At 47.8% G+C, this 19533-nt stretch overlaps 1 protein-coding gene across 1 annotated transcript; it reads left to right on the top strand.

Moving 5' to 3' along the window:
- The first annotated feature begins 12135 nt into the window (after positions 1-12135).
- LOC129869473 (FAD-linked sulfhydryl oxidase ALR-like) lies at positions 12136-16468 on the top strand. The gene is made up of 3 exons (XM_055943929.1): positions 12136-12398; positions 14874-15088; positions 15411-16468. Exons 1-3 carry the CDS (start codon positions 12165-12167, stop codon positions 15571-15573), a joined length of 612 nt encoding a protein of 203 aa, XP_055799904.1. The 5' UTR covers positions 12136-12164; the 3' UTR covers positions 15574-16468.
- The last annotated feature ends 3065 nt before the right edge of the window (positions 16469-19533 follow it).

The following is a 19533-nucleotide window of genomic DNA, read 5'->3' as shown; positions in this document are numbered from 1 at the left end:
AGACACACACAACAGACTGGTTACTGTCTGGAGAGAGACAGACACATCAGACTGGTTACTGTCTGGAGAGAGACAGACACACACATCAGACTGGTTACTGCCTGGAGAGAGACAGACACACACACAACAGACTGGTTACTGCCTGGAGAGAGACAGACACACACAACAGACTGGTTACTGCCTGGAGAGAGACAGACACACACAACAGACTGGTTACTGCCTGGAGAGAGACAGACACACACATCAGACTGGTTACTGCCTGGAGAGAGACAGACACACACACAACAGACTGGTTACTGCCTGGAGAGAGACAGACACACACATCAGACTGGTTACTGCCTGGAGAGAGACACACACACAACAGACTGGTTACTGCCTGGAGAGAGACAGACACACACACAACAGACTGGTTACTGCCTGGAGAGAGACACACACACAACAGACTGGTTACTGCCTGGAGAAACAGACACACACAACAGACTGGTTACTGTCTGGAGAGACACACACACAACAGACTGGTTACTGCTTGGAGAGAGACAGACACACTACATCAGACTGGTTACTGTCTGGAGCGAGACAGACACACACAACAGACTGGTTACTGTCTGGAGAGAGACAGACACACAACATCAGACTGGTTACTGCCTGGAGAGACAGACACACTACAACAGACTGGTTACTGCCTGGAGAGAGACAGACACACTACAACAGACTGGTTACTGTCTGGAGAGAGACAGACATCAGACTGGTTACTGCCTGGAGAGAGACAGACATCAGACTGGTTACTGCCTGGAGAGAGACAGACAACAGACTGGTTACTGTCTGGAGAGAGACAGACATCAGACTGGTTACTGCCTGGAGAGAGACAGACACACACAACAGACTGGTTACTGCCTGGAGAGAGACAGACACACTACAACAGACTGGTTACTGCCTGGAGAGAGACAGACACACACAACAGACTGGTTACTGCCTGGAGAGAGACAGACACACACAACAGACTGGTTACTGCCTGGAGAGAGACAGACACACACAACAGACTGGTTACTGCCTGGAGAGACAGACACACACAACAGACTGGTTACTGCCTGGAGAGACAGACACACTACATCAGACTGGTTACTGCCTGGAGAGAGACAGACACACTACAACAGACTGGTTACTGTCTGGAGAGAGACAGACACACTACATCAGACTGGTTACTGTCTGGAGAGAGACAGACATCAGACTGGTTACTGCTTGGAGAGAGACAGACACACTACATCAGACTGGTTACTGCTTGGAGAGAGACAGACACACAACATCAGACTGGTTACTGCCTGGAGAGAGACAGACACACTACATCAGACTGGTTACTGCCTGGAGAGAGACAGACACACTACATCAGACTGGTTACTGCCTGGAGAGAGACAGACACACACAACAGACTGGTTACTGCCTGGAGAGAGACAGACACACTACAACAGACTGGTTACTGCTTGGAGAGAGACAGACACACTACATCAGACTGGTTACTGCTTGGAGAGAGACAGACACACTACATCAGACTGGTTACTGCCTGGAGAGAGACAGACATCAGACTGGTTACTGCCTGGAGAGAGACAGACACACACAACAGACTGGTTACTGCCTGGAGAGAGACAGACATCAGACTGGTTACTGCCTGGAGAGAGACACACACACTACATCAGACTGGTTACTGCCTGGAGAGAGACAGACACACACATCAGACTGGTTACTGTCTGGAGAGAGACAGACACACTACATCAGACTGGTTACTGCCTGGAGAGAGACAGACACACTACATCAGACTGGTTACTGTCTGGAGAGAGACAGACATCAGACTGGTTACTGTCTGGAGAGAGACAGACACACTACATCAGACTGGTTACTGTCTGGAGAGAGACAGACATCAGACTGGTTACTGTCTGGAGAGAGACACACACACAACAGACTGGTTACTGCTTGGAGAGAGACAGACACACACAACAGACTGGTTACTGCCTGGAGAGACACACAACAGACTGGTTACTGCCTGGAGAGAGACACACACAACAGACTGGTTACTGCCTGGAGAGAGACAGACACACTACAACAGACTGGTTACTGTCTGGAGAGAGACAGACACACACAACAGACTGGTTACTGCCTGGAGAGAGACAGACACACACAACAGACTGGTTACTGTCTGGAGAGAGACAGACACACACAACAGACTGGTTACTGCCTGGAGAGAGACAAACACACAACAGACTGGTTACTGCCTGGAGAGACAGACACATCAGACTGGTTACTGTCTGGAGAAACAGACACAACAGACTGGTTACTGTCTGGAGAAACAGACACAACAGACTGGTTACTGTCTGGAGAGAGACAGACACACACAACAGACTGGTTACTGTCTGGAGAAACAGACACATCAGACTGGTTACTGTCTGGAGAAACAGACACAACAGACTGGTTACTGTCTGGAGAGAGACAGACACACACAACAGACTGGTTACTGCCTGGAGAGAGACAAACACACTACATCAGACTGGTTACTGCCTGGAGAGAGACACATCAGACTGGTTACTGTCTGGAGAGAGACAGACACACACATCAGACTGGTTACTGTCTGGAGAGAGACAGACACACTACATCAGACTGGTTACTGTCTGGAGAGAGACACATCAGACTGGTTACTGTCTGGAGAGAGACAGACACACACACAACAGACTGGTTACTGTCTGGAGAGAGACAGACACACACAACAGACTGGTTACTGCCTGGAGAGAGACAGACACACTACAACAGACTGGTTACTGTCTGGAGAGAGACAGACACACACAACAGACTGGTTACTGCCTGGAGAGAGACAGACACACACAACAGACTGGTTACTGCCTGGAGAGAGACAGACACACAACAGACTGGTTACTGCCTGGAGAGAGACAGACACACACAACAGACTGGTTACTGTCTGGAGAGAGACAGACACACACAACAGACTGGTTACTGCCTGGAGAGAGACAGACACACACAACAGACTGGTTACTGTCTGGAGAGAGACAGACACACTACATCAGACTGGTTACTGTCTGGAGAGAGACAGACACACACAACAGACTGGTTACTGTCTGGAGAGACAGACACACACAACAGACTGGTTACTGTCTGGAGAGAGACAGACACACACAACAGACTGGTTACTGTCTGGAGAGAGACAGACACACACAACAGACTGGTTACTGTCTGGAGAGAGACAGACACACACAACAGACTGGTTACTGCCTGGAGAGAGACAGACACACACAACAGACTGGTTACTGCCTGGAGAGAGACAGACACACTACATCAGACTGGTTACTGCCTGGAGAGAGACAGACACACACAGCAGACTGGTTACTGCCTGGAGAGAGACAGACACACTACATCAGACTGGTTACTGCCTGGAGAGAGACAGACACACTACATCAGACTGGTTACTGCCTGGAGAGAGACAGACACACTACATCAGACTGGTTACTGCCTGGAGAGAGACAGACACACACAACAGACTGGTTACTGTCTGGAGAGAGACAGACACACTACATCAGACTGGTTACTGCCTGGAGAGAGACAGACACACAACAGACTGGTTACTGCCTGGAGAGAGACAGACACACACAACAGACTGGTTACTGTCTGGAGAGAGACAGACACACTACATCAGACTGGTTACTGCCTGGAGAGAGACAGACACACTACATCAGACTGGTTACTGCCTGGAGAGAGACAGACACACACAACAGACTGGTTACTGTCTGGAGAGAGACAGACACACTACATCAGACTGGTTACTGCCTGGAGAGAGACAGACACACTACATCAGACTGGTTACTGCCTGGAGAGAGACAGACACACACAACAGACTGGTTACTGTCTGGAGAGAGACAGACACACTACATCAGACTGGTTACTGCCTGGAGAAACAGACACATCAGACTGGTTACTGCCTGGAGAGAGACAGACACACACAACAGACTGGTTACTGCCTGGAGAGAGACAGACACACACAACAGACTGGTTACTGCCTGGAGAGACAGACACACACAACAGACTGGTTACTGTCTGGAGAGAGACAGACACACACAACAGACTGGTTACTGCCTGGAGAGAGACAGACACACACAACAGACTGGTTACTGTCTGGAGAGAGACAGACACACACAACAGACTGGTTACTGTCTGGAGAGAGACAGACACACACAGCAGACTGGTTACTGCCTGGAGAGACAGACACACACAACAGACTGGTTACTGTCTGGAGAGAGACAGACACACACAACAGACTGGTTACTGTCTGGAGAGAGACAGACACACACATCAGACTGGTTACTGCCTGGAGAGAGACAGACACACACAACAGACTGGTTACTGTCTGGAGAGAGACAGACACACTACATCAGACTGGTTACTGCCTGGAGAGAGACACACACACAACAGACTGGTTACTGTCTGGAGAGAGACAGACACACACAACAGACTGGTTACTGCCTGGAGAGAGACAGACACACACAACAGACTGGTTACTGCCTGGAGAGAGACAGACACACACAACAGACTGGTTACTGTCTGGAGAGAGACAGACACACTACATCAGACTGGTTACTGCCTGGAGAGAGACACACACACAACAGACTGGTTACTGTCTGGAGAGAGACAGACACACACAACAGACTGGTTACTGCCTGGAGAGAGACAGACACACACAACAGACTGGTTACTGCCTGGAGAGAGACAGACACACACAACAGACTGGTTACTGTCTGGAGCGAGACAGACACACACAACAGACTGGTTACTGTCTGGAGAGAGACAGACACACTACAACAGACTGGTTACTGCCGGGAGAGAGACAGACACACACATCAGACTGGTTACTGCCTGGAGAGACAGACACACACAACAGACTGGTTACTGCCTGGAGAGAGACAGACACACTACATCAGACTGGTTACTGCCTGGAGAGAGACAGACACACTACAACAGACTGGTTACTGCCTGGAGAGAGACAGACACACACAACAGACTGGTTACTGTCTGGAGAAACAGACACATCAGACTGGTTACTGCCTGGAGAGAGACAGACACACACAACAGACTGGTTACTGCCTGGAGAGAGACAGACACACACAACAGACTGGTTACTGTCTGGAGAGAGACAGACACACTACATCAGACTGGTTACTGCCTGGAGAGAGACAGACACACACATCAGACTGGTTACTGCCTGGAGAAACAGACACATCAGACTGGTTACTGCCTGGAGAGAGACAGACACACACAACAGACTGGTTACTGCCTGGAGAGAGACAGACACACACAACAGACTGGTTACTGTCTGGAGAGAGACAGACACACAACAGACTGGTTACTGTCTGGAGAGAGACAGACACACACAACAGACTGGTTACTGCCTGGAGAGAGACAGACACACTACATCAGACTGGTTACTGTCTGGAGAGAGACAGACACACACAACAGACTGGTTACTGCCTGGAGAGACACAGACACACACAACAGACTGGTTACTGTCTGGAGAGAGACAGAGACACACAACAGACTGGTTACTGTCTGGAGAGAGACAGACACACACAACAGACTGGTTACTGTCTGGAGAGAGACAGACACACTACATCAGACTGGTTACTGCCTGGAGAGAGACAGACACACACAACAGACTGGTTACTGTCTGGAGAGAGACAGACACACTACATCAGACTGGTTACTGCCTGGAGAGAGACAGACACACATCAGACTGGTTACTGCCTGGAGAGAGACACACATCAGACTGGTTACTGCCTGGAGAGAGACAGACACACTACATCAGACTGGTTACTGTCTGGAGAGAGACAGACACACACAACAGACTGGTTACTGCCTGGAGAAACAGACACACACATCAGACTGGTTACTGCCTGGAGAGACAGACACACACATCAGACTGGTTACTGCCTGGAGAGAGACAGACACACACAACAGACTGGTTACTGCCTGGAGAGAGACAGACACAATACATCAGACTGGTTACTGTCTGGAGAGAGACAGACACACACATCAGACTGGTTACTGCCTGGAGAGAGACAGACACACACAACAGACTGGTTACTGCCTGGAGAGAGACAGACACACTACATCAGACTGGTTACTGCCTGGAGAGAGACAGACACACTACATCAGACTGGTTACTGTCTGGAGAGAGACAGACACACAACAGACTGGTTACTGTCTGGAGAGAGACAGACACACACATCAGACTGGTTACTGTCTGGAGAGAGACAGACACACTACAACAGACTGGTTACTGCCTGGAGAGAGACAGACACACACAACAGACTGGTTACTGTCTGGAGAGAGACAGACACACACATCAGACTGGTTACTGTCTGGAGAGAGACAGACACACACAACAGACTGGTTACTGCCTGGAGAGAGACAGACACACACATCAGACTGGTTACTGCCTGGAGAGAGACACACATCAGACTGGTTACTGCCTGGAGAGAGACACACATCAGACTGGTTACTGCCTGGAGAGAGACAAACACACTACATCAGACTGGTTACTGCCTGGAGAGAGACAGACACACACATCAGACTGGTTACTGCCTGGAGAGAGACACACAACAGACTGGTTACTGCCTGGAGAGAGACACACATCAGACTGGTTACTGCCTGGAGAGACACACACAACAGACTGGTTACTGCCTGGAGAGAGACAGACACACATCAGACTGGTTACTGCCTGGAGAGAGACAGACACACACAACAGACTGGTTACTGTCTGGAGAGAGACAGACACACACAACAGACTGGTTACTGCCTGGAGAGAGACAGACACACACAACAGACTGGTTACTGCCTGGAGAGAGACAGACACACACAACAGACTGGTTACTGTCTGGAGAGAGACAGACACACTACATCAGACTGGTTACTGCCTGGAGAGAGACAGACACACTACAACAGACTGGTTACTGTCTGGAGAGAGACAGACACACTACAACAGACTGGTTACTGTCTGGAGAGAGACAGACACACACAACAGACTGGTTACTGTCTGGAGAGAGACAGACACACTACATCAGACTGGTTACTGTCTGGAGAGAGACAGACACACACATCAGACTGGTTACTGCCTGGAGAGAGACAGACACACACAACAGACTGGTTACTGTCTGGAGAGAGACAGACACACTACATCAGTCTGGTTACTGCCTGGAGAGAGACACACATCAGACTGGTTACTGTCTGGAGAGAGACAGACACAATACATCAGACTGGTTACTGTCTGGAGAGAGACAGACACACACAACAGACTGGTTACTGTCTGGAGAGAGACAGACACACACAACAGACTGGTTACTGCCTGGAGAGAGACAGACACACACAACAGACTGGTTACTGCCTGGAGAGAGACAGACACACACAACAGACTGGTTACTGTCTGGAGAGAGACAGACACACACAACAGACTGGTTACTGTCTGGAGAGAGACAGACACACACAACAGACTGGTTACTGCCTGGAGAGAGACAGACACACACAACAGACTGGTTACTGTCTGGAGAGAGACAGACACAATACATCAGACTGGTTACTGCCTGGAGAGAGACAGACACAATACATCAGACTGGTTACTGCCTGGAGAGAGACAGACACAATACATCAGACTGGTTACTGCCTGGAGAGAGACAGACACACTACATCAGACTGGTTACTGCCTGGAGAGAGACAGACACAATACATCAGACTGGTTACTGTCTGGAGAGACACACACACAACAGACTGGTTACTGTCTGGAGAGAGACAGACACACACAACAGACTGGTTACTGCCTGGAGAGAGACAGACACACATCAGACTGGTTACTGCCTGGAGAGAGACAGACACACAACAGACTGGTTACTGTCTGGAGAGAGACACACACACATCAGACTGGTTACTGCCTGGAGAGAGACACACACACAACAGACTGGTTACTGCCTGGAGAGAGACAGACACACTACATCAGACTGGTTACTGCCTGGAGAGAGACAGACACAATACATCAGACTGGTTACTGTCTGGAGAGAGACAGACACACACATCAGACTGGTTACTGCCTGGAGAGAGACACACACACAACAGACTGGTTACTGCCTGGAGAGAGACACACACACATCAGACTGGTTACTGCCTGGAGAGAGACACACACACAACAGACTGGTTACTGCCTGGAGAGAGACACACACACATCAGACTGGTTACTGCCTGGAGAGAGACACACAACAGACTGGTTACTGCCTGGAGAGAGACACACACACAACAGACTGGTTACTGCCTGGAGAGAGACAGACACACACAACAGACTGGTTACTGCCTGGAGAGAGACACACAACAGACTGGTTACTGCCTGGAGAGAGACACACACACAACAGACTGGTTACTGCCTGGAGAGAGACACACACACAACAGACTGGTTACTGCCTGGAGAGAGACACACACACAACAGACTGGTTACTGCCTGGAGAGAGACACACACACAACAGACTGGTTACTGCCTGGAGAGAGACACACACACATCAGACTGGTTACTGCCTGGAGAGAGACACACAACAGACTGGTTACTGCCTGGAGAGAGACACACACACAACAGACTGGTTACTGCCTGGAGAGAGACACACACACAACAGACTGGTTACTGCCTGGAGAGAGACAGACACACACATCAGACTGGTTACTGCCTGGAGAGAGACACACACACAACAGACTGGTTACTGTCTGGAGAGAGACAGACACACACAACAGACTGGTTACTGCCTGGAGAGAGACAGACACACACATCAGACTGGTTACTGTCTGGAGAGAGACAGACACACACAACAGACTGGTTACTGCCTGGAGAGAGACACACACACAACAGACTGGTTACTGCCTGGAGAGAGACACACACACATCAGACTGGTTACTGCCTGGAGAGAGACACACACACAACAGACTGGTTACTGCCTGGAGAGAGACAGACACACAACAGACTGGTTACTGCCTGGAGAGAGACAGACACACACAACAGACTGGTTACTGTCTGGAGAGAGACACACAACAGACTGGTTACTGCCTGGAGAGAGACAGACACACACATCAGACTGGTTACTGCCTGGAGAGAGACAGACACACACAACAGACTGGTTACTGCCTGGAGAGAGACAGACACACACAACAGACTGGTTACTGCCTGGAGAGAGACACACACACAACAGACTGGTTACTGTCTGGAGAGAGACAGACACACTACATCAGACTGGTTACTGCCTGGAGAGAGACAGACACACACAACAGACTGGTTACTGCCTGGAGAGAGACAGACACACACAACAGACTGGTTACTGCCTGGAGAGAGACAGACACACACAACAGACTGGTTACTGTCTGGAGAGAGACAGACACACTACATCAGACTGGTTACTGTCTGGAGAGAGACACTACATCAGACTGGTTACTGTCTGGAGAGAGACAGACACACTACATCAGACTGGTTACTGCCTGGAGAGAGACAGACACACACATCAGACTGGTTACTGTCTGGAGAGAGACAGACACACACAACAGACTGGTTACTGCCTGGAGAGAGACAGACACACATCAGACTGGTTACTGCCTGGAGAGAGACAGACACACACAACAGACTGGTTACTGTCTGGAGAGAGACAGACACACTACATCAGACTGGTTACTGTCTGGAGAGAGACAGACACACTACAACAGACTGGTTACTGTCTGGAGAGAGACAGACACACACAACAGACTGGTTACTGTCTGGAGAGAGACAGACACACTACATCAGACTGGTTACTGTCTGGAGAGAGACAAACACACTACATCAGACTGGTTACTGTCTGGAGAGAGACAGACACACTACATCAGACTGGTTACTGTCTGGAGAGAGACAGACACACTACATCAGACTGGTTACTGCCTGGAGAGAGACAGACACACAACAGACTGGTTACTGCCTGGAGAGAGACAGACACACAACAGACTGGTTACTGTCTGGAGAGACACACTACATCAGACTGGTTACTGCCTGGAGAGAGACAGACACACAACAGACTGGTTACTGCCTGGAGAGAGACAGACACACAACAGACTGGTTACTGCCTGGAGAGAGACAGACACACAACAGACTGGTTACTGCCTGGAGAGAGACAGACACACACAACAGACTGGTTACTGCCTGGAGAGAGACAGACACACACAACAGACTGGTTACTGTCTGGAGAGAGACAGACACACACAACAGACTGGTTACTGCCTGGAGAGAGACAGACACACACAACAGACTGGTTACTGCCTGGAGAGAGACAGACACACACAACAGACTGGTTACTGTCTGGAGAGAGACAAACACACTACAACAGACTGGTTACTGCCTGGAGAGAGACACACACACACAACAGACTGGTTACTGTCTGGAGAGAGACAGACACAATACATCAGACTGGTTACTGCCTGGAGAGAGACAGACACACACATCAGACTGGTTACTGTCTGGAGAGAGACAGACACAATACATCAGACTGGTTACTGCCTGGAGAGAGACAGACACACACAACAGACTGGTTACTGTCTGGAGAGAGACACACAACAGACTGGTTACTGCCTGGAGAGAGACAGACACACACATCAGACTGGTTACTGCCTGGAGAGAGACAGACACACACACAACAGACTGGTTACTGCCTGGAGAGAGACAGACACAATACATCAGACTGGTTACTGTCTGGAGAGAGACACACAACAGACTGGTTACTGTCTGGAGAGAGACAGACACACACAACAGACTGGTTACTGCCTGGAGAGAGACAGACACACACAACAGACTGGTTACTGTCTGGAGAGAGACAGACACACACAACAGACTGGTTACTGCCTGGAGAGAGACAGACACACACAACAGACTGGTTACTGTCTGGAGAGAGACAGACACACACAACAGACTGGTTACTGTCTGGAGAGAGACAGACACACACAACAGACTGGTTACTGTCTGGAGAGAGACAGACACACACAACAGACTGGTTACTGCCTGGAGAGAGACAGACACACAACAGACTGGTTACTGCCTGGAGAGAGACACACAACAGACTGGTTACTGTCTGGAGAGAGACAGACACACACAACAGACTGGTTACTGTCTGGAGAGAGACAGACACACTACATCAGACTGGTTACTGTCTGGAGAGAGACAGACACACACAACAGACTGGTTACTGCCTGGAGAGAGACAGACACACTACATCAGACTGGTTACTGTCTGGAGAGAGACACACAACAGACTGGTTACTGTCTGGAGAGAGACAGACACACACAACAGACTGGTTACTGTCTGGAGAGAGACACACAACAGACTGGTTACTGCCTGGAGAGAGACAGACACAACAGACTGGTTACTGCCTGTAGACAGACACACAACAGACTGGTTACTGCCTGGAGAGAGACAGACACACTACATCAGAACCACTGGGGGCTGCTGGGTGGAGGACGGCTCATAATAATGGTTGGAACGGAGCGACTGGAAACCATGTGTTTGATACCATTCCACTCCAGCCATTACCACGAGTCCATCCTCCCGAATTAACGTGCCACCAACCTCCTGTGACTGAAACGTGTCAAAACTGTTACTCCACAATAGCCTAGCAAGCTCGCTAACTAGCGTTAGCTTCCTGTGTTAGCCAACTAGTGAGAAGACAGCAACAATAATTGGTCAATCAAATGAAAACTACAGATTTAACCATAAACAAAGAAGTTAACATACAAACACAAAACTGATCCGCCGGTAGTAATATCTATGAAAAATACACTTTAAATGTGTTCGACTCAACTGCATGCATAGAAAAATGACATCACAAACCGGAACTGGAGGGTTCCGTTCTCTTTTCACTCCGGTGGGGAACAAAACATCTAACGTTAACTACCTGCAAAAATAGTTCTTAGTCAATTCTCAAATAGTTTACGGAACACTGTTCGAGTGGACTTACTGCCCTACATGTTTAGAGTTAATTAAATTAATGACATGTGTAGTTGGTGAACATAGGAGGAGGAGGAGGAGTTATAAAGCGTTATAACGGAAGCGTCCTTCAGCCGCGGGCTCTGGTCCGATGACAGATCCTTCCCACGGTAACACAGCGGACATGGCCGCGTCCACCGGAGGATCATCCACCGCGGGCATCCAAGGGTTCCCCATCATAACCGGCAGACCCCCGGAGGACAGCCCCGGTAAGGACCCGGAGCAGACCGGAGAACCGAAGAAAAAGCCGTGCAGGGCTTGTACCGACTTCAAGTCGTGGATGAAGGTCCAGAAAACGCCACAGATCCCAGCAGTAGCGCCACAGGTGAGCTGGGTTCACAGGCAGCAGCCAGGCAGACTGCGCAAAACATCAACTACAGTTGAGCCCAAAATCACACAGAAAAGAAGCCGTCAATGACGTCCAATTTTGCGCGTAGGAATAGAGAGCGTCAATTCACATACACTGCGTATAGTATGTTAACTTTATTATAATGACAATCCATAGTAAACCGTTGTATTTATGTTCGCTATGTTGCCCTTGTGAATGATTGTTGCGTGTTCATTTTGACTCGCCATATGTCCTACGGATACGGGAGCCGCGGCACCGCTTCCTGTTATATATCAGCTCATGAACGTGAGGAAAGGTGTAGCTAATACACTCTGGCATGTTTATAAATGATTTAGCTGGTCTCTCTTGAACGGAGATGCTGGACTTTCCCAGCCGCCTGCCTGGGGTATATATGCCTGTGTTCTCGAAATCAACAAAGGTAGACTTATAGTTTTCTAATATGTATTATTGGTACAGATAAACTCATCAACACTAAATATACCCTTTTTTAAAAACTATACATGTCACAATTCCAGACGTAACAATGCACAAACAGTCTATTATTCAAACAATTTATCAGCTCACTTTACCAGCATTGCTTTGTGTAGACGTGAGAAAAATGTCTCCTCTTTCCAAAATAATCAATTACATGACCTAAACGCTGCCCATTTCTGCATAATTCAAGCAGGCAATGAGCCCCGTCGGGTCTTTTTAAAAATGGCGGGTGGGGAAGCGAAACTAATGCGTGATAGTAAGAAGGAGAGATGTTGTGTGGGAAAATTGTTTTTTTTCACTCGATCTGTCCAACTTATCCCCTTATCGCCTTTAAAATGTAAATAAAACACTAGAAAGAGTTTATATAATGTGTCATTACATACCTATTTGAAGGTTTGTGTCGAATTTGAATCGGGTTTTTAGGGCGGTGCTAAAGTGATCTTAGAAGTAAACAGCGGCTTTGAGAATGATGATCGCATGCAATGATGACGCAATAAATGACTAGGTATCCCCCTTACCCCCGTCACTGTCCATTTCTTGTTTTTAAAGGATGAGAGAAGTGCTACACCTGGTGGAGAGAGATTGTAAGACAGAAATAGTTGCTTTATGTGTGCTGTACGTCACGACATGACACGACGGAGGGTCCGTTTTTTCAACTTTTCTCCAATATTATAGAGCCATTACCATGTCGATCAGACATTACCGATACAGAGTCAATGTGCAGGGGCACCGGTTAGTTGAGGTAGTATGTACATGTAGGTAGAGTTATTAAAGTGACTATGCATGGATGATAACAGAGAGTAGCAATGGTGTAAAGGGGGGCACTGCAAATAGTCTGGGTAGCCATTTGACTAGATGTTCAGGAGTCTTATGCCTTGGGGCTAGAAGCTTTTTAGAAGCCTCTTGGACCTAGACTTGGCGCTCCGGTACCACTTGCTGTGCGGTAGCAGAGAGAACAGTCTATGACTAGGATGGCTGGAGTCTTTGGCAATTTTTAGGGCCTTCCTCTGACACCGCCTGGTGTAGAGGTCCTGGATGGCAGGAAGCTTGCACTCACACCTGCCTGCTGCCATTCCTGAGCAAGCTCTGTACTGGTGGTGCCCCGATCCCGGAGCTGAATCAACTTTAGGAGACGGTCCTGGCGCTTGCTGGACTTTCTTGGGCGCCCTGAAGCCTTCACAACAATTGAACCGCTCTCCTTGGAGTTCTTGATGATCTGATAAATGGTTGATTTAGGTACAGTCTTACTGGCAGCAATATCCTTGCCTATGAAGCCCTTTTTGTGCAAAGCAATGATGACAGCACGTGTTTCCTTGCAGGAAACCATGATTGACAGAGGAAAAACAATGATTCCAAGCACCACCCTCCTTTTGAAGCTTCCAGTCTGTTATTCGAACTCAATAAGCATGACAGAGTGATCTCCAGCCTTGTCCTCGTCAACACTCACACCTGTGGTCACGAGAGAATCACCGACATGATTTCAGCGGGTCCTTTTGTGGCAGGGCTGAAATGCAGTGGAAATGTTTTTGGGGGGATTCAGTTCATTTGCATGGCAAAGAGGGACTTTGCAATTAATTACAATTCATCTGATCACTCTTCATAACATTCTGGAGTATATGCAAATTGCCATCATACAAACTGAGGCAGCAGACTTTGTGACACAAATATTAATTTTCATTCTCAACTTTTGGCCACGACTCTAATATTATCTAGTCATAATAAAGGTGAAATAAAATGTAAAAAATAGGACCTATTTAGATTAGTAAACCTGAATGATGTCACTTTGTTATGACTCGGCCAGGCCTCTACTTATCTAGTAGGGGACCTATTTAGATTAGTGAACCTGAATGTTGTCAGTGTGGATAGCCTACTAACTCTGCATGTTTCATCATGTTGAGTAACGATGACTTGGTAATGATCATCAGACAACTCAGTCAAGCAGAATATGTGTCTGTCTGTATCCCTGTGTGTGTTTAGGCGGCCCAGGCTGAGCACGTGGAGCCCCAGCTACAGCCGGAGTGTCCGCTGGACAGGGAAGAGTTAGGGCGTAACACCTGGTCCTTCCTGCACACCATGGCAGCTTACTACCCAGACCGGCCCTCCCCCAGACAGCAGACAGACATGGGACAGTTCATCAACCTCTTCTCTAAGGTCTTCCCCTGCGAGGAGTGTGCTGAGGACCTGCGCACAAGGTCAGGGGTTAGAGGTCAGGGGTTAGGCGTTATGTTAATGTGTGTTGAGAGTTGTATTATTGGTTGTAGTGGGTTAAGGTCACAGATGACTGGGTGACTGGCAGTAGATACAGGTCCACTTCCTGCCCAACTAGATACCCAGGAGTTGCATTGCATCAATCAATGGTTGCATGTCACGTCATCCACTATGCAGTCGGGCGTCAGATTGCTATATTACATGTGGTTAGCTGATATGATAAATACCTAACCAGACGTCTGCAATGTAGTCGGGCAGGGACTGCACCACAGTGTTTACTAATGACATCACTTCCTGTTTCCTCAGGCTGAAGACCAATCAGCCCGACGCCAGTAGTCGCCACGCCCTCTCCCAGTGGCTGTGTGGCGTCCATAACGACGTCAACGCTCGGCTGGGGAAGCACCAGTTTGACTGTTCCCGCGTGGATGAGAGGTGGAGGGACGGTTGGAAAGATGGCAGCTGTGACTGATCAATCCGTTGATTCATTACTATACCTGGGAACTAAGAGATACAGAAACACGTCTATTGACATCCTGTTTCCTGTATGGTACCGTTTAGGGAACTGTATGGCATCTGAGACAGAGACTGTGTTCTGATTGGCTACGGATCTCTCTGCTCTGCACAGATCTACATGATGGCTCACTATCAATCTGTTGTCCAGTGTCTTCAGAAAGTATTCAGACCCCTGGACTTATTCTACATTTTGTTGTGTTACTGCCTGAATTCAAAATGGATTACATTGTTGTTGTTTTTCTCACCCATCTACACATAATACCCCATAATGACATCACAATACCCCATAATGACATCACAATACCCCATAATGACATCATAATACCCCATAATGACATCACAATACCCCATAATGACATCACAATACCCCATAATGACATCATAATACCCCATAATGACATCACAATACCCCATAATGACATCATAATACCCCATAATGACAAAAGTGAAAACAGGTTTTTAAAAATGTTATCAAATGTATTGAAAATAAAATACAGAAATATCTAATTTACATAAGTATTCACACCCCTGAGTCAATACATGTTAGAATCACCTTTGGCAGCGATTACAGCTGTGAGTCTTTCTGGGTAATTCTCTAACAACTTTGCACACCTGAATTGCACAATTTTTGTACATTATATTTTGTGCATGTTTTGGAATACTCCCAGTGTCTGCTGGGAAACAGACTGAACCAGGTTTTCCTCTAGGATTTTGTCTGTGCTTGGCTCTAAGCCGTTTCTTTTTATCCTAAAAAACTCCCTAGTCCTTGCCGATGACAAGCATGCACATAACAGGATGCAGCCACCACCATGCTTGACAATATGAAGAGTGGTACCTAGTGATGTTGTGTTTGGATTTGCCCCAAACAAAACACTTTGTATTCAGGACATAAAGTTCATTTCTTTGCCACGTTTTTTTGAAGTTTTACTTTAGTGCCTTATTGCAAACAGGATGCATGTTTTGGAATATTTGTATTCTGTACAGACTTCCTTCTTTTCACTCTGTCAACTAGGTTAGTATTGTGGAGTAACTACAAGGTTGTTGATCCATCTTACTGGTCAAAAGTTTGGACACACCTACTCATTCAAGGATTTTTATTTATTTTTACTATTTTCTACATTGTAGAATAATAGTGAAGACATCAAAACTATGAAATAACACATATGGAATCATGTAGTAACCAAAAGAAGAGTTAAACAAATCAAAATATATTTTATATTGGAGATTCTTCAAAGTAGCCACTCTTTGCCTTGATGGCAGCTTTGCACACTCTTGGCATTCTCTCAACCAGCTTCATGAGGTAGTCACCTGGAATGCATATTTTATTTTTATTTTTTTTAAAAATTTTATCCCCTTTTCTCCCCAATTTTCGTGGTATCCAATCGCTAGTAATTACTATCTTGTCTCATCGCTACAACTCCCGTACGGGCTCGGGAGAGACGAAGGTCGAAAGTCATGCGTCCTCCGAAGCACAACCCAACCAAGCCGCACTGCTTCTTAACACAGCGCGCCTCCAACCCGGAAGCCAGCCGCACCAATGTGTCGGAGGAAACACCGTGCACCCGCCCCCCTCGGTTAGCGCGCACTGCGCCCGGCCCGCCACAGGTGTCGCTGGAGCGCGATGAGACAAGGATATCCCTACCGGCCAAACCCTCCCTAACCCGGACGATGCTAAGCCAATTGTGCGTCGCCCCACGGACCTCCCGGTCGCGGCCGGCTGCGACAGAGCCTGGGCGCGAACCCAGACTCTGGTGGCGCAGCATAGCACTGCGATGCAGTGCTCTAGACCACTGCGCCACCCGGGAGGCCTTGGAATGCATTTCAATTAACAGGTTAAAAGTTGTTGTGGAATTTCTTTCCTTCTTAATACGTTTGAGCCAATCAGTAGTGTTGTGACAAGGTAGGGGTGGTATACAGAAGATAGCCCTATTTGGTAAAAGACCAAATCCATATTATGGCAAGAATAGCTCAAATAAGCAAAGAGAAACGACAGTCCATCATTACTTTAAGACATGAAGGTCAGTCAATCAGGAAAATGTCAAGGATTTTCAAGAAAGTTTCAAGTGCAGTCGCAAAAACCGTCATGATGAAACTGGCTCTCATGAGGACCGCCACAGGAAAGGAAGACCCAGAGTTACCTCTGCTGCAGAGGATAAGTTCATTAGAGTTACCAGCCTCAGATTGCAGCCCAAATAAATGCTACACAGAGTTCCAGTAACAGACACATCTCAACATCAACTGTTCAGAGGAGACTGCGTGAATCAGGCCTTCATGGTCAAATTGCTGCAAAGAAACCACTACTAAAGGACACCAATAAGAAGAAGAGACTTGCTTGGGCCAAGAAACACGATCAATGGACATTAGACCGGTGGAAATTTGTCCTTTCGTCTGGAGTCCAATTTGGAGGGGAGGCAATGCAAATAGTCTGGGAATCCATTTGAATAGCTGTTCAGGAGTCTTATAGCTGGGGGGTAGAAGCTGTTGAGGAGCCTCTTGGACCTAGACTTGGTGCTCCGGTGCCGCCTGCCATGCTGTAGCAGAGAGAACAGTCTATGACTCGGGTGGCTGGAGTCTTTGACAATTTTTAGGGCCTTCCTCTGACACTGCCTGGTATAGAGGTCCTGGATGGCAGGAAGCTTGGCCCCAGTAATGTACTGGGCTGTACGCACTACCCTCTGTAGTGCCTTGCAGTCGGAGGCCGAGCAGTTGCCATACCAGGCAGTGATGTAACCAGTCAGGATGCTCTCGATGGTGTAGCTGTAGAACCTTTTGAGGATCTGAGGACCCATGCCAAATCTTTTCAGTCTCCTGAGGGGGAATAGGTTTTGTCGTGCCCTCTTCACGACTGTCTTGGTGTACTTGGACCATGTTAGTTGGCGATGTGGACACCAAGGAACTTGAAGCTCTCAAATCTCCACTACAGCCCCTTCAATGAGAATGGGGGCGTGCTCTGTCCTCCTTTTCCTGTAGTCCACAATCATCTCCTTAGTCTTGGTTACGTTGAGAGAGAGGTTGTTGTCCTGGCACCACATGGCCAGGTCTCTGACCTCCTCCCTATAGGCTGTCTCATCGTTGTCAGTGATCAGGCCTACCACTGTTGTGTCATCAGCAAACTTAATGATGGTGTTGGAGTCGTGCCTGGCCGTGCAGTCATGAGTGAACAGGGAGTACAGAAGGGGGCTGAGCACGCACCCCTGAGGGGCCCCTGTGTTGAAGATCAGCGTGGCGGATGTGTTGTTATCTACCCTCACCACCTGGGGGCGGCCCGTCAGGAAGTCCAGGATCCAGTTGCAGAGGGAGGTGTTTAGTCCCAGGGTCCTTAGCTTAGTGATGAGCTTCGTGGGCACTATGGTGTTGAACTGTAGTCAATGAACAGCCTTTTCACATAGGGGTTACTTTTGTCCAGGTGGGAAATACTTATTGACTCAAGACATTTAAGCTTTTCATTTTTTATTAATTTGTAAAAAAATGTCTAAAAACATAATTCCACTTAGACATGTTGTATTGTATGTATTATAGATCCCCAAAATCTCAATGGATTTTATAATAACTTCTATTATTAGGGTATTTAATCCATTTTAAATTCAGGCTGTAACACAACAACATGTGGAAAAAGTTAAAGGGGTCTGAATACTTTCTGAAGTTGCTGCAGATATTTAAACATATCGAAGATACTTGCACATATTTCTCTGTGGAAAATACCTGCCAGTCTGAGTCTCCCATCCACTGTGCCTATATGTATAGATCTCCTTCCTCCTATAGCTCCTCAACAGATGTGTAGTCTAGACCTCCTTCCTCCTATAGCTCCTCAACAGATGTGTAGTCTAGACCTCCTTCCTCCTATAGCTCCTCAACAGATGTGTAGTCTAGACCTCCTACCTCCTATAGCTCCTCAACAGATGTGTAGTCTAGACCT

The sequence above is a fragment of the Salvelinus fontinalis genome, chromosome 2, assembly GCF_029448725.1.
Source record: "Salvelinus fontinalis isolate EN_2023a chromosome 2, ASM2944872v1, whole genome shotgun sequence".
In the NCBI taxonomy this organism is placed as follows: Eukaryota; Metazoa; Chordata; class Actinopteri; order Salmoniformes; family Salmonidae; genus Salvelinus; species Salvelinus fontinalis.
This window is presented reverse-complemented; position numbering and strand designations above follow the sequence as displayed.

What these genes read in the sequence shown, in the direction of transcription:
- LOC129869473 (XM_055943929.1), top strand. Translation starts at nt 12,165, where the DNA reads ATGACAGATCCTTCCCACGGTAACACAGCGGACATGGCCGCGTCCACC. An exon ending in TCCCAGCAGTAGCGCCACAG is followed by an intron (nt 12,399 to 14,873) that starts GTGAGCTGGGTT and finishes GTGTGTGTTTAG; the next exon opens with GCGGCCCAGGCTGAGCACGT. An exon ending in GCTGAGGACCTGCGCACAAG is followed by an intron (nt 15,089 to 15,410) that starts GTCAGGGGTTAG and finishes CTGTTTCCTCAG; the next exon opens with GCTGAAGACCAATCAGCCCG.